The sequence below is a fragment of the Bacillus rossius genome (assembly GCF_032445375.1).
Source record: "Bacillus rossius redtenbacheri isolate Brsri chromosome 4 unlocalized genomic scaffold, Brsri_v3 Brsri_v3_scf4_2, whole genome shotgun sequence".
Taxonomy (NCBI): domain Eukaryota; kingdom Metazoa; phylum Arthropoda; class Insecta; order Phasmatodea; family Bacillidae; genus Bacillus; species Bacillus rossius.
The window spans coordinates 9432031-9445290 of record NW_026962011.1 but is presented as its reverse complement, the minus strand read 5'-3'; the positions used below and the strand labels follow the sequence as shown (position 1 = coordinate 9445290).

Sequence of the window (13260 nt, the reverse complement as noted above, 5' to 3'; positions counted from 1 at the left end):
AAAAGAATGACGATGCTTGTCGTCTTCAAATGTTTTGGAACACCATGCGTTTTGTAATGTATGCACGTGTGACTTTTCGATTGCACACGTTGGAAGGGATGACTGTAGAGGGCACATTGAATTAAAGAAACATGCGGAATATTTTATAGTCATAACGAGCAATAAATCCATATCGTAGTTTTTTCGCTACATCTGAAGAAACGAAAGTAACTAACGCAGAGTTATTGTTTACAAGTTCTGTTGTTTGTTTATGAGACAGTTCTTATCCAACCAGGATAAAAGAAGCAAATAAAAAGACAATTGTTCAAAAGTATAACTTTGCATACTTTGAATTGAAGGTTGAAAATTTCCTGTAAAATTATTGACATTTCTTACATATTCAGATGATTGTATTGTTCAAATCGTTTTTTTTTTCTTTGATTCATTAATTTTCATTGTATTCATATGCATAGGCCTACATTTTTCATTTTTTTTTGCATATTATTGTCCTTATTTTATCTTGTGTGTGTCATAATTCCTCAGGAAAAATTTATCGTGCATGATTTACATGTACTTTTTCCATATAATTGTCATTACTGATGGGTGTGATTTGAGGTTGGCAGCTCTGCCTACAATGTGTCTCCTGACCATAGACAAAGCATCAGCAGAGAGTATGTGAACAGGTTCTTCAAGCGGCCATAGACTAATGACTGAGATACTGAACCTTAGTACCAGACTTGCCAACTTGTACGATTTTCCCGTACAATGTACGGAAAATGACTTACTTGTACGGTTTACGGGGACGTATGGAAATCTTCCGGATTTTTTGCATTTTGTATTGTAGGTATGTTGGTGAAAAGTGAAACGTTAGTTGCTCGCGCTCATGTGTCATGTTTAGGCTTACTGGCAATTTTTTTTAATTGTGATTTACTGTTAGTCACGCCGTACCCTTTTCGCCGCCAACCAATACCAATATTTTCACAAATAGAAAATATACTGGTAAGTTTTGGATAATTAACGTACTACGAATACGTTTGTTTGGCCGTCTTTTGTTTAGATAGCTGTATGCAGCTTGCAGCGACAGTTGCGCGCGCACAGGTCAGTGTAAACAACATGGCGTCTCGCAGCGCGTGCCTTTTTTTATATGCATATATGCTTTACCAACTCACGTAGAAAGTTATTTTGTGCAGTGGATCTAAATCTGGTTGACATTTTTGTGCTCACACTTTCGCTCTCCGCCCGCGAGTATTTAATTTCCTTCATGTAATAATATTGTTGATAGTTGATGACGCTTCAGGTTGAAAATGCCTCCAAAGTTGAAAAAACAGTATATGCAAGTTTTCCTTGACGTTTACGCGAAAGATTTTCCGTGTATGATTAAATCTGGAAAAGGAATAAACTTCGCGTTTTGTTCGATTTGTAGGTGTGACATAAATATCGGACATGGTGGCAGAAGTGATATAAATGCTCACTTAAAATGTGCAAAACATGTTTCGAATATTATGAGTAAGGAGACGAGTTGAAAATTTCTTGACTACTTTGCTAGGAATGAAAAATCTGACAGTGCTGTGATAAATGCTGAATGTCTTTTCACAAGTTTTCTTGTGGAAAATAACATTTCGTTAAGTGTTTCTGACCATGCCGGCCCACTCTTTAGGAAAATGTTCCCAAATTCTGAGACCGCCAAGAGATACGGTTGTGGTAGAACTAAGTCGACAGCTATTATGCAAGAAATGGCTGCATCTGCCACCGAGGATATTATTTCTTTGTTGCAGTCTGTACCATTTTCGATAGCAACAGACGGCAGTAATGATTCAAATTCTAAATTATATCCTTTGGTAATTACATTTTACGATGAACATTTGAAGTCTGTAGTGTCCAAATTGCTTTCGTTGCGATGAACATTTGAAGTCTGTAGTGTCCAAATTGCTTTCGTTGCCAGTTTTAAAGGGGGATGCCACTGGCCGAAATATTGGCAACCTAGTAATTTCAGAATTGGAACATTTGAATGTCCCTTTAACACACTTGCATTTTCTGCAGATAATGCTCCAGTTATGCTGGGAAGCAAAAATGGTGCGGCTTCTGTGTTAAGGGAAAAACAAGAAGCGCTTATTGTAGTTGGGTGTCCCTGTCATCTGATTAATTTGGCAGCGGAGAAGGTAGCTGCTGGCCTCCCTTGTAATGTCCATGATATTTTGATAGATGTCTACTACTATCTTGATAAAAGTTCAAAAAGAAAAAAAACTGCAGAAAAGTTTTGATAACATCTCTATAAGGACATCAGTTTTTACAGATACTTGTTCCAAAACTCCCGTGAGCATTTTACGCACTTTTTAAACATTTTTTTTATTGTACTATTTGAGAATTTTAAAAGTTGGCAAGTCTGTAGTACACTTAAGGTGTTTCATGTGTTTATCGGTATACATATTTATAACAATGCTTATGTTTCAGTATAAAGAACTTCAGTATAACAAACTCAACTATTTTTTGGTCCCTTCATGTTCTTTATAGTGAAGCTTTCCTGTATTTTTGATACGACCAACCATAACTGCAAGGTGTGGAAAAACCAAGGGTTGGAGGACAAAAAATTTCATAACTCCTTTACTAGGCGCACATTAGAATCGGTTCAAATTGTTCGTAAGTCTTATAATTACAGTGAAAGTCCGTTGTAGCGAATACGGGCTATAACGTAAAGTCCGCTATAACGATAATTGCCATCGGCACCGTCAGTTTTGCATATGCTGCGTAGGATAAAAATTTCGGAAATAACGAATGCAGCGTGGGCTCATTTTCGCTATAGCGATAGATTACACACCTGTAATTTTGCTCTAAAACAATGAGAAAAAATCTACAATTTCCTTAATAAATGAAAAACAGCTTCGCACAATTCCACGCGTCCGGCAAATGAAACGCGCATGATGTGGCCGTCTTGGCAACACCGCACAAGGTGGGGCCCCACAGCGTGCATAGCTTGCCTCGTGGCGACGAAAGCAAGACAGGGCCCCGCTGCGAGCATTACTTATTTAGAATCATGCCGACTTTAGCCCGTAAATGAGCATAACTCGTCTCACACTTGCTTCTAGAGGTGTAAAAGTAACGAAAAAAGCGTACCCATATGTATTCGTTACTATAACAATAGTACTCGTTACTTTCGTATCGTTATGTTACTCGTTACTTCTGATACCGCATAACATGCTATGTTATGTTACAGCAACGAATCGAGTCGTATTGCGTACGCATACAGTATGACGTCGTGTAAATAATAATAATAAATAGAATACAAACAATTAAAAATATTTGATAATGAACAGCTTTTGTTAACCAAGAAACAGTTAAATCTCATTAGAGCGGCTTTATTATCATATCTCTTTTAAGATAAGAACAAAAAACTTGAAAATACGCGATAATAAAAAACAAAAACATACATATTTATAATTTGTAAAAAAAATACTTTCTTACGTTGTTTCTGTTCCAATCTCAAACTTTGTCTGCACACACAATACCTATAATAAACAGTAAAAAAACTTGGACGACAAATTTCCACATTTTACTTTACTTAAGAAACAAACATCGTTCTTTGTAACGAATAAGCGCTCGCATGCGTAAAACATACGGAAAATGCGAGTAACGAAATGCATTCGCGTGTAACGTTTCGTTACTCGGTACTAGATGGCGCACCCGTTACTCAGTACCGAATACATACGGTTTGCTACAGCTCTACTTGCTTCGTAAGCGTGCGGGGAGTTGACGAACACGGAACTTGTCGAGCTCGTCATTTTCTAATCAAAACGAAGCAGTGTCTGAAGATGATGACAATAATGACGACGAACCAAGTGACGTATCTTTCTGTCGAAAACGTCAATGATGGAGGCACTTGACACAATCAGTCGTTTTTATCAGCATACAAATGCTTCGACGAAAGATTTGATGAACATCCAAGAGGTCCAGTCGTTTTTGTCCGAAAGTCTAGTGAAATCAAGGCAAACAAAAATTGATTCGTTTTTTAAAAAGTGATTTTTAATTTTGTGTTATTTTCCAAGGGTCTGTATGAGTGATCATTTTTGTTTTACTGACCAATTGTGGGAAAAATTATTTTATATAATTTGTATGGTTGTCCAACGTAATTAGAGATTTTTTTAAAAATTTTTTTGTGTTCAAAACTCCGCAAATATGCACCCGATATCATCAGCTTAGCGCACATGTCTCCAGCAAACCAGCTGCGGTCAAAGCGACAGGAAGCGGCCAGCATGACCTTGCGTGACCCCGCTCGCCCGTCTCCATGTAAACAAACAGCTGTGCGCTTTGCCACGATGTGCGTGACGGCCTTATCACGGCCACGCGGTCTCATATTTCGCAGTCTGCAAGTGCTGATATAGCTTAAAAATGTTATTTTAGTAAGTTTTATGTATATTTCCTTTACTTTTGTTGTGAATTTCCATAGTAAAAACAAGCGAGAAAATAATATATTTTAAAAATGCTACAAAAATAAGATTTTTTTTTAAATTTTGGCTATAACGAAAATTTGCTATAACATAAACTTTTGGCGCCGTTATAAATTTATGTTATAACGGACTTTTACTGTATTATCTACTAAAACTTTTGTCTGAAACAATTTTTGATAAGATGAACCATTGCTGCAAGTGGTTGAAAAAGCAGAAGTAGAATTTAAAAAAAATATTTTTATTTCATTATCATGTACTATTAAATCCATTCTTATTTTTCTAAAACTTAAAATATTATGTATAAACTTTTGTGCTGCATAATTTTTCAAACAATCAACCATTACTGCAAGGTGTGGAAAAAACAAGGGATGATAGACAAAAATATTCGTAACTCCTTTAATATGCACACTGTTAAATCTTTTTGAATTGTCTTAAAATCATGTCAGTATTATCTAAAACTCTTGTCTGAAACAATTTTTGATATGTCCAACCATAACGCAAGGGGTGGAAAAAAATAAGGATGGATGACAAAAAAATTCATAACTTCCTTAGTAGACACAATCAAATCCTTTCAGATTGTTTGAAAATCTTGGATAATTTTTATCTAAAACTTATGTACGAACCTATTTTTGATAAGAAAAACCATTCCTGCAAGGGATTGGAAAAAAAAAAGGAGTGTAAATAAAAAAAAATCACAATTTCCGTACCATGTATGCCAGTAAATCCATTATTATTTATTGTGAAACCTTAAAAATTTTTTACAACTTTTGTTTAAAATAATTTTTTTTATTGATCAGCCATTACTGCATGGGGTGGAAATAACAATGGTTGATAAAAAAAATCATAAGTTGTTTAGTAGATATAGTATCTATCTATATATATCCAATCCGTTAAAATTTATTGCAAAAGTACTAAACATTATCAAATAGGTATTTCAAAATCTACCTATGCCTGTAGGTCGTGCCAAAAAAATTTAATAAATTTAGTTTTTAATTTACTTTAGTAGTTCTTTTTGCATACCTGAAAGATTGTTAAATTTTTACATGATGAACATAATTTATGCAATATTATAAACTACATATATCTATGCGATTGCTGCCATCGCACTATTGTTTTAAGAAGCAGGTAGCAATAAATACTTAGCTGTTTAATTACAGGCAGCTAGGAATTCGTTTTGATCTTGAATGGATGTTTCTTTAGACTACCTACATAGTAGTGAGAAATCAGATTATAGGAAGATAAATGTTTTGTGTGCCATTTTTAGTAAATTTCATGTCACTTGTTAATTTTTTAAAATTATATTGCTTTAATATATTTCTGGTATGGTATTATTATAAATTTTTATTGTTTTTCAGATCATTACAGAACCTTCTCCTTCACTTCACATTTCCTTTCGATGTAAGTTTCCTCCTAACCCCGGCCAGCCTCTGTGAACCCCGGTGAACTGCCACTCCCATGCATAGCTTGTCAACCGCAAACCTGTCTTCTAGGCTCCACAAAACTGCTCCCCGGCTTTCCAGTGTAGAGCTTATTTCTCTGAGCGACCCCGCACACCCTCTGTTGGGAAAATCTTAACCACTCTATTCCTTGTTATGCCTACTTTGTTGACATGCTTGCTATCTGGTGGCTTTGGGCTGTTTGGTACTACCTCTGCTTTATATGCCTCTATTTTCTTGCTATGTGCCTCTTCTCCCCGCTCCTTTCCCAAGACCATTTGTTTTGCCCCTGAGAGGTGTCTTAAACTAAGTACTGCACCTCCCCCTCGAGTGCATTGTTGAAGATACTTATCCTCTGGTGGCCAAGTTTTACGTGGTTCTTTGAACAGACTTAAACATTTATCATAAAAAATATATATAGGGGAACGTGGGGACGTTTGGGACACCATGTTTTGTCAGTGAAATGTTGGTAGAACTACATTGATTTTTTTTGTGTAAACAGCTGTTTCCCGCCAATTGTTGTAGGTGTGTTCTTGAACAGATTCAGATAGTGATGTCTTCTTAATAAATTAAAAACTGTTTTTTTACCTAAAATCTGTATGATTCGACATTGAAATTATGACTGTACATTTCTGTCAACATTGAACTATGTGCACAATACGATATGTAGTCACTTAGTATCGTGATAGTTTTCCTCACACCGAACGCCTGGAGACATTTCATTTATCCTAAATTGGTTTTACCACAGTCTGACATATAACTAATCTAAATCATTAGTAAGTGGATGCAACTAAACCTAGATTTATCCCCTTGATAAAGTTTCTTGCACAATTAGTTGGTCTAATCATGTATTAGTTTTTAATCTGATACCCTTTATGTGCTTTGGGTGCTACTGCATTCCTTTTGGCAGTTGGTTTTTACCGCTGCGGTACCAGTACTACAGTAAGACTTCTCTCTCCAAGTTTTCAAACCTACAGCTATGAATTCTGACCTTATTTGTACCAAGATTGCGGTACCAGCTTTGACTGTTTGAGCTTATGGAGAGATTTCCGAGTTTTGCATGCTCCAAAACCTATCCTTTGTTACTGGCTAGCTGTAGCTAAGCGAAAAACTGTAATTAAATTTATTAATTTTTAAGTTAAAGTACCAAGTAAGGGTTAAAACAAAGTAATATATGTCATCCTAAAGAATCAGTAAAGGCCAGCCTTCTCTCATACACATTTTAAATTAAAAATTAATACATTTCTTTGTAGCAAAAGAGATAAATAGATGGTCCTCTACTTTAATATTGTAATGTATTATATCAATTAAATTTTAAAAAAAATGTAACAAGCCTTTTGAATAATAATTGTCAGTGAAATATTTTCTCTAGGCTATGTTAGTTATTTAATAGAAATCCTTTTCAAGTACCGTAACGAATATCCACGAAGGATGTAATACCCCAATGTAAGGAATTAAAATATATATTTCACTAGTGACCTTAATATCGCTTTTAATTGTGAATGTTCAAAAAACTAAAATTAAAAAATAAAATTTTGTATTAATTTGTATTGAAAATATGACACAAAATTGCCAACAAAAAAAATGTGGATCACCTGCTGGGCTAATCTGAAGATTGCCTGAAAATTTCATCAATATCAGTCCAGCTGTTTTGGAGTCTATAGGGAAAAAGAACACACACACACACAAAAACAAACAAACTTACACAAAACAGCATGCTTAAATTCCTAAGACTTAAATAATTGAAGTGTTATTCAGTGAATTAATTAATACATTGTAAATTTTACACACAAGTATGCACAGGAGCATATATTCATGTTTTATGTAAGCATTGTAAGCAGTGCTACAGTAATGTTATATGTGTATGTTCAACCTAATTCATCCTGAAGCAACTTGTATTAATGATACATGCTTAAATGGTGAGCACATAGTCTCTCCCATACCGCCTCTATCTCTGCCATTCTAACTTCTTGCTGTTTGTAATTGCTGGATAGTGGACACCCCACTCTATCCGCATGTCATCTCTACAGGCTGGCTGCTTGCCCTCTTCCCCTGAATGGCAGTGTGAAGAAAGCTAGTTCCCCCTTCATGGACACCTCTTTGTAAGCACTTCTTCTATTGAATACAGTCAGCTGTGAACTCTTATTGGCCAGTCACCCATCCTCACTCTGGAGTTCACATGCCAAAGGGAGCTAGACAGGGCTTATAGTTGTTACCATTCACCTGGATGTTGACAACCCAGCTGTGCAGTTTGTAAGCAGATTGTTTCTTGCTTGTAGCCAGTATCAGCTGATTAGAAACTGAGACAGTGACAGGTGTGACTTCCCTGCAGGAAGAAGAAACTATCGACTATGCTGAGCATAATGCATCATTGGCCTGACAACAAGAGTTTGTATTTTAGTCATGTAACATACAGATATCATTTGAAATGTGGTTAAAGTGCAAAATATGATAAATGCATTTGGAGCAAGGTTTAGAAGGTTTTATGTAGTGTTATAAATGATTTATCGACTACAGTTGGCGAAGATGTGTGGCTGCATGATTGAAGATTATGTAAGTTAACTTTCAGTTCATGCTCATTTTCTGAAGAAACTGATATCTGTTCCGCAAATAATTTACACAATTTTTTAAAATTGCATGAGAGTTCTCCTTATCACATAACATCATCAGTCACATTGAAAATGTTTGGAAAGACTAGGATAGAATTTCAACTTAGTGAACAGCACAGACTAAATGTAGAAAGAAAATTAAATAGTAACAAATAAATGGTATATTGATGTAACTTGTTTCCTAGCAAAATGAGAATTGGAGTTCAGGGGTTGCGATGAAAGCGCTCATTCCATTTTAAACTAAAATCATGTTGGCCGACCAGGCCCTCTGGAATGCAAGTTCAGTGTTACTAATATGCATCATTCATAATGCTATGATACATCTTGATTCATAACTCTTTTCAAATATTCCAAAGCAAAGTATCTCACTCGTCTCCCAGCAAGGCCAAACATTTTTCATTAAAAATGTGGCGGATGTTGCCGTGAACCGGTGGGTTTGTTCGTGGATTAGTGTCGCTTTTCTATTTACATATATGCACCCCTCAGCGTATTTAACGATCCCATGTTGATAAGACGGTATTCATGATGACTCATTTTCCTGATAATGGATAATCATGCACCTGAAAGTTATTAATTATGTACCGTAAGTAAGTGAATCGTATGCACTACAACTACGGAACCGTCTGCCAATAATTTAAAGTAGGCGCCCCTTATATAGATCAGTAAATTTCTAAATTATTACTCTGAAATACTCCAAATAAGTATGTACTAACTTATTCATTATTTACTATTAATAAAATGTAGCGCGAAACGAGTCAAATCGCACATTGTAGGCAGCGCCAGTGCCGCTTACGCGTACTATAGGTAGCGACATGGAAGTAGTTACGAGAAACGTTGTTAGAGAGCGGACAAGTGCTCGCCGCGCGCTACCGTACGGTATGGACCGCCCAGAAACGTTAATCATTTTTAGGTCCCGACAACGCATGCCGTGATGTTTTGAATGCCTGTCGTTTTGTTAAAGAAAAAATGGCGGCTGGTGGCAAGAGTGCGGGTGGTGTTTCTCGTAGAACTGGTGAAAATACGGGTGAAGAATCTTCAGAAAGCGATGGTGAAACAGAACCGGCTTTATCTTTCCACCGTAGGCTGTCCACCAACAAGGATATCAAACGAGCCGTGAGTATCGTATACAAAAAAAAATTGATAAACAGTCTCTTGATCCGGTTGTTTTGGTTTATGTCGAGAGAGGCGTGGCTATTTGTTTACAATTGTATAAAGTTAAAAAGTCATTATTTTTGTACGTACGATCGTGCCTCTTAATAAAAATTTATTATTCCGTAAGTTGTATTTCTTACCTAAGCGTGAAATTTCAAGTAGACTTTAAAATTTGTATGAGTTGACAATTTCAACGCTAGGAGCCTAAATAAAGTCCGATCACTAAGTATTTGATTAATCTAAACTCAGAAAAATAACTTGGCTTGGTTCCAGGCACTATTTGAAGGCTTGTAATTATAAGAGGTTATGTTATACCTGTGCTTTGGTATAGAAATTATTTATTGACAAATTTATACAAATACTGTTGCAAACACTACTCGAAAAAAATCGCACACGAAATAACGGAATTTATTACAAACATGAAATAATTAAGCTAATTACTGTGCTCTGCAGATTGTTTGTACTAACCCGACAAGTCTACCTAAGTTTACCGTTTCTGGGTTGTAATTTAGAAGTGTTGTATTGTAACAATGCACGAACCGTATTTAACAATCAGGTCCTTTGGTATAATTTATTCTATTGTAAAATTCTAGTGGTCATATTTATTTATGCCAATCTGAACGGCTACATAATTATAAATTTGAAGATCAGGATTTGAAAAATATGTGTGTAATAATTTCTATAACGTAGTTAAGTATTTTAAAATGGGTACGCCCAACAATTCAACGGGTGTCTAGGGGATTTTCTGCCGGAATAAATTTTTAATAACTAGCTATGCTATAAATATTAGAAGTTAAACATTTTTTTCACATAATTACTGCCTCAGCTTGGAATATAGTGCCCTGTTTATTTGTTGAGAAGAGACGTAATGTGTTATTATTGGCTGGACTCCTTACCCCAAGGGCGCATCCAGCTTTTTAAAACAGAAAATCGGGGGGGGGGGGGGGGGGGGATTTCAGAATTAAACCTATTTCATGGGAAAGGAGGGTCAATAGTGCAATAAAATATTGAACAATAACTAAAGAAAGCATTTACTAATAAAAAAAATTGTTTTTGAACAATAGTTTGTAGGAAATTTGCTCCTTACAGCTCCTTGTTCTTTGTTCATTTTTTTCTCTTCACGCACGTGGTCATGTTTATGTTAAATGATTTCGACAGTTCTGTGGGCAAATCGTTAAACCGATAATGACATCGTGCGCAGAACACTGGAATCGATCTGTATCCACGTTCAGTCTGTCGTAAGCTATCTCCATTAGTTGTCCATGGGTGCAGTTATTGCATCGCCTCTCCATCTGCCCCCCCCCCCCCCTCAAACCATGAGATACGCCCTCGACTTGAACTCTCATGTCATTGTTTCTGTTACAATAATATTAAGATTAAGATAAATATTAAGATATTTACGTATAACTATGTAAGTTATCAGTAAATTTCAGTAAAAATCCAGTTTAAATGTCTTCGATTATGGGTTAACTTGTGAAAAGTTATTTGGTTAGTAATGATTATGTGATTTTGAATCACATAGGTTTTACACAAATTCATACTTTCATAATTATTATCTTACAATATGAGACCAGTTTTATCTAGTCTAAACTCTAATATTAGGGGGAGGGGGTTTCCCTAGGCTCTACAGACCATCCTCTGCGTGCCGCACTGGTAACCTTTAGTTCGGGGTAAACAAAGCTAACTTAATACACATATTTCGTATACAGCCCATAAACGTGGTTGGGAAGCTTATGTTTTGCCATAACCAAAGTTCAACCCGCGAAATAAATAACAGTGAAATTAAATAATAAAACATTTTTAAACTAGTATTTTTAGAGTTTAAATCATATCGATAAGTAGGGCACTATAATGACTCGGTTCTAACGCCCGCCTTTTTTAGTCTTGCCCAGAAAGGACGCCCATCTCCCAGCTAGCACAGCCGTACGCAGCGGTAAATTAAACTCGTCATTGTGAATAAACCAACCCATCAAAGTGCATAAAACTCTTAGTTTCTGTTCCTTGAGGTACATAGCCTCTAATGGTTAAGTTTTTAAAACTTAATTCACTGTTAATACGCCAGCGAAAAAAAAAACATCGCAAAGAGATTTTAAAGATTGGTAGGAGATTTATTTAGTACAGTTTTCGTTTTCAAAGGATATCTCTTCCTTAATGAAACTAGGTAAAAAGTGAATAAGTATGAAATGTGCATTGAGGGTCACACGTAAAATCAATAATTAAGGTAACCGTTTCCTTACAATAACCTAGTATGTTTTTGGGTTTCGCGCGCACTATGGGTATGGCTTTCAAAACTACTGCCACGAAAAATGCTCCTTAGTTGTTTCAGTTCTGATATTACCATGACATCCTCGAGAGTGGGCATCTGTTCTCGCGCGAGATCAATAATGGAGGGCGTTCAAGTCCAGTCTTTATAATGCCTTATCGATAATTACTACGTATTTAGTTGATGTACAATGAAAACGTTATTAATTTTTTTTCGCATTCAGCTATAATAATTGTGAAATTAAATGCGCACGAACAATAGGTAACCTCTGCCATGTTCTTACGTGCGGGGAGAGAAAACTTATTTGGATCGATCCGAAGAGGCACGAGGATATCGCGTATTTCCTTCGGTAGCAAAGTAGACTTGAATCACATATACATACTCTTTACTTCGGTGGTTAGTAGAGACCTGGAAAATTCGCGTATTCATTTCGCGATAGGACATAGTCCAAATACTTTTGACATTATTTTGCTTCAGTGATTGGGCCACAGTTTATCGGAAGGACTGTGAGCCAATGAAAAATATTTAACAGAAGAATTAGCGAATCACGATCATTCCAGTCAACAGGTGTTACGAGTCGGTAACCAATCAGCAGATGTAATTTGCACGAGTGCATAGAGAATCACGGAGTCTATCCTTTAGGGATTTGAAATCGCGAATTTTACAGGTCTCTTAGTGATTAGTAGGGGCATGCATATTTCGCGAAAAGATTCCGAGACTAGCTGAAGGTTAAAACACTGTAATATCGTCTGTGTTTCGTGATTAGGTAAGATTTATTTCAGGTACATGTCAGTTGTTACAACACCAATCACAGTTGGAAAGAAAACGCGTCCTGAATGGCCAAGTCAAATAAAGTACGACTTCTTTCGCAGACGGCCGCCAATCACAAGGAAGAAACCGCTGGTGCTGGTATACATTGTTGCAGTCTAATAAGCGTTCAGATTTTTTTTCTCGCGAAAAATGCATGCCCGTAGTGATTCGTTCAAAGTTTTTTTACGCCTTGGATGACCTTGATCCAGTAATACACAGGGACAAGTAGTAAAGGATAATCATTCCAACACACACAGTCTAAACTGTGTTGAAATGCAATCCAAACTGAAGCTAAAAAAATCCTCGAATAATCGTGGTTCTTTTTGGAAATCTAACCATAATTAGGGCGAAATATTTTTCGCGAAAATATTTTCAGACAAGTTGTGTGTTAAAACTTTGTAGCATTGTCTGTGTTTATTTTTCAGTACATGTGTACTGTCAGCACACTAACCAAAGACATCCAGTGCGGAAGCAAACGCGTCCTGAATGGCCCGGAAAAAATATGGCAATGGCTTCTCTTGCAGACGCCCGCCAATCGCAAGGGAATAATCTCTAGCGCAGACAGAACT

At 36.2% G+C, this 13260-nt stretch overlaps 1 protein-coding gene across 4 annotated transcripts in view; it reads left to right on the top strand.

The window, feature by feature from the left end:
- Positions 1 to 9280: 9280 nt before the first annotated feature.
- The window catches only part of LOC134542193 (diacylglycerol kinase eta), a 339692-nt gene continuing 335712 nt past the window's right edge, over positions 9281 to 13260 (top strand). For 3 of the 4 annotated variants that reach the window (XM_063386254.1, XM_063386252.1, XM_063386255.1), the window contains exon 1: positions 9282 to 9579. In XM_063386254.1, the coding sequence (XP_063242324.1) occupies positions 9433 to 9579 (147 nt within the window). In that variant the 5' untranslated portion in view covers positions 9282 to 9432. Of the gene's footprint in view, positions 9580 to 13260 lie in introns of all 4 variants that reach the window. The other variant, XM_063386253.1, reaches the window with a different exon arrangement.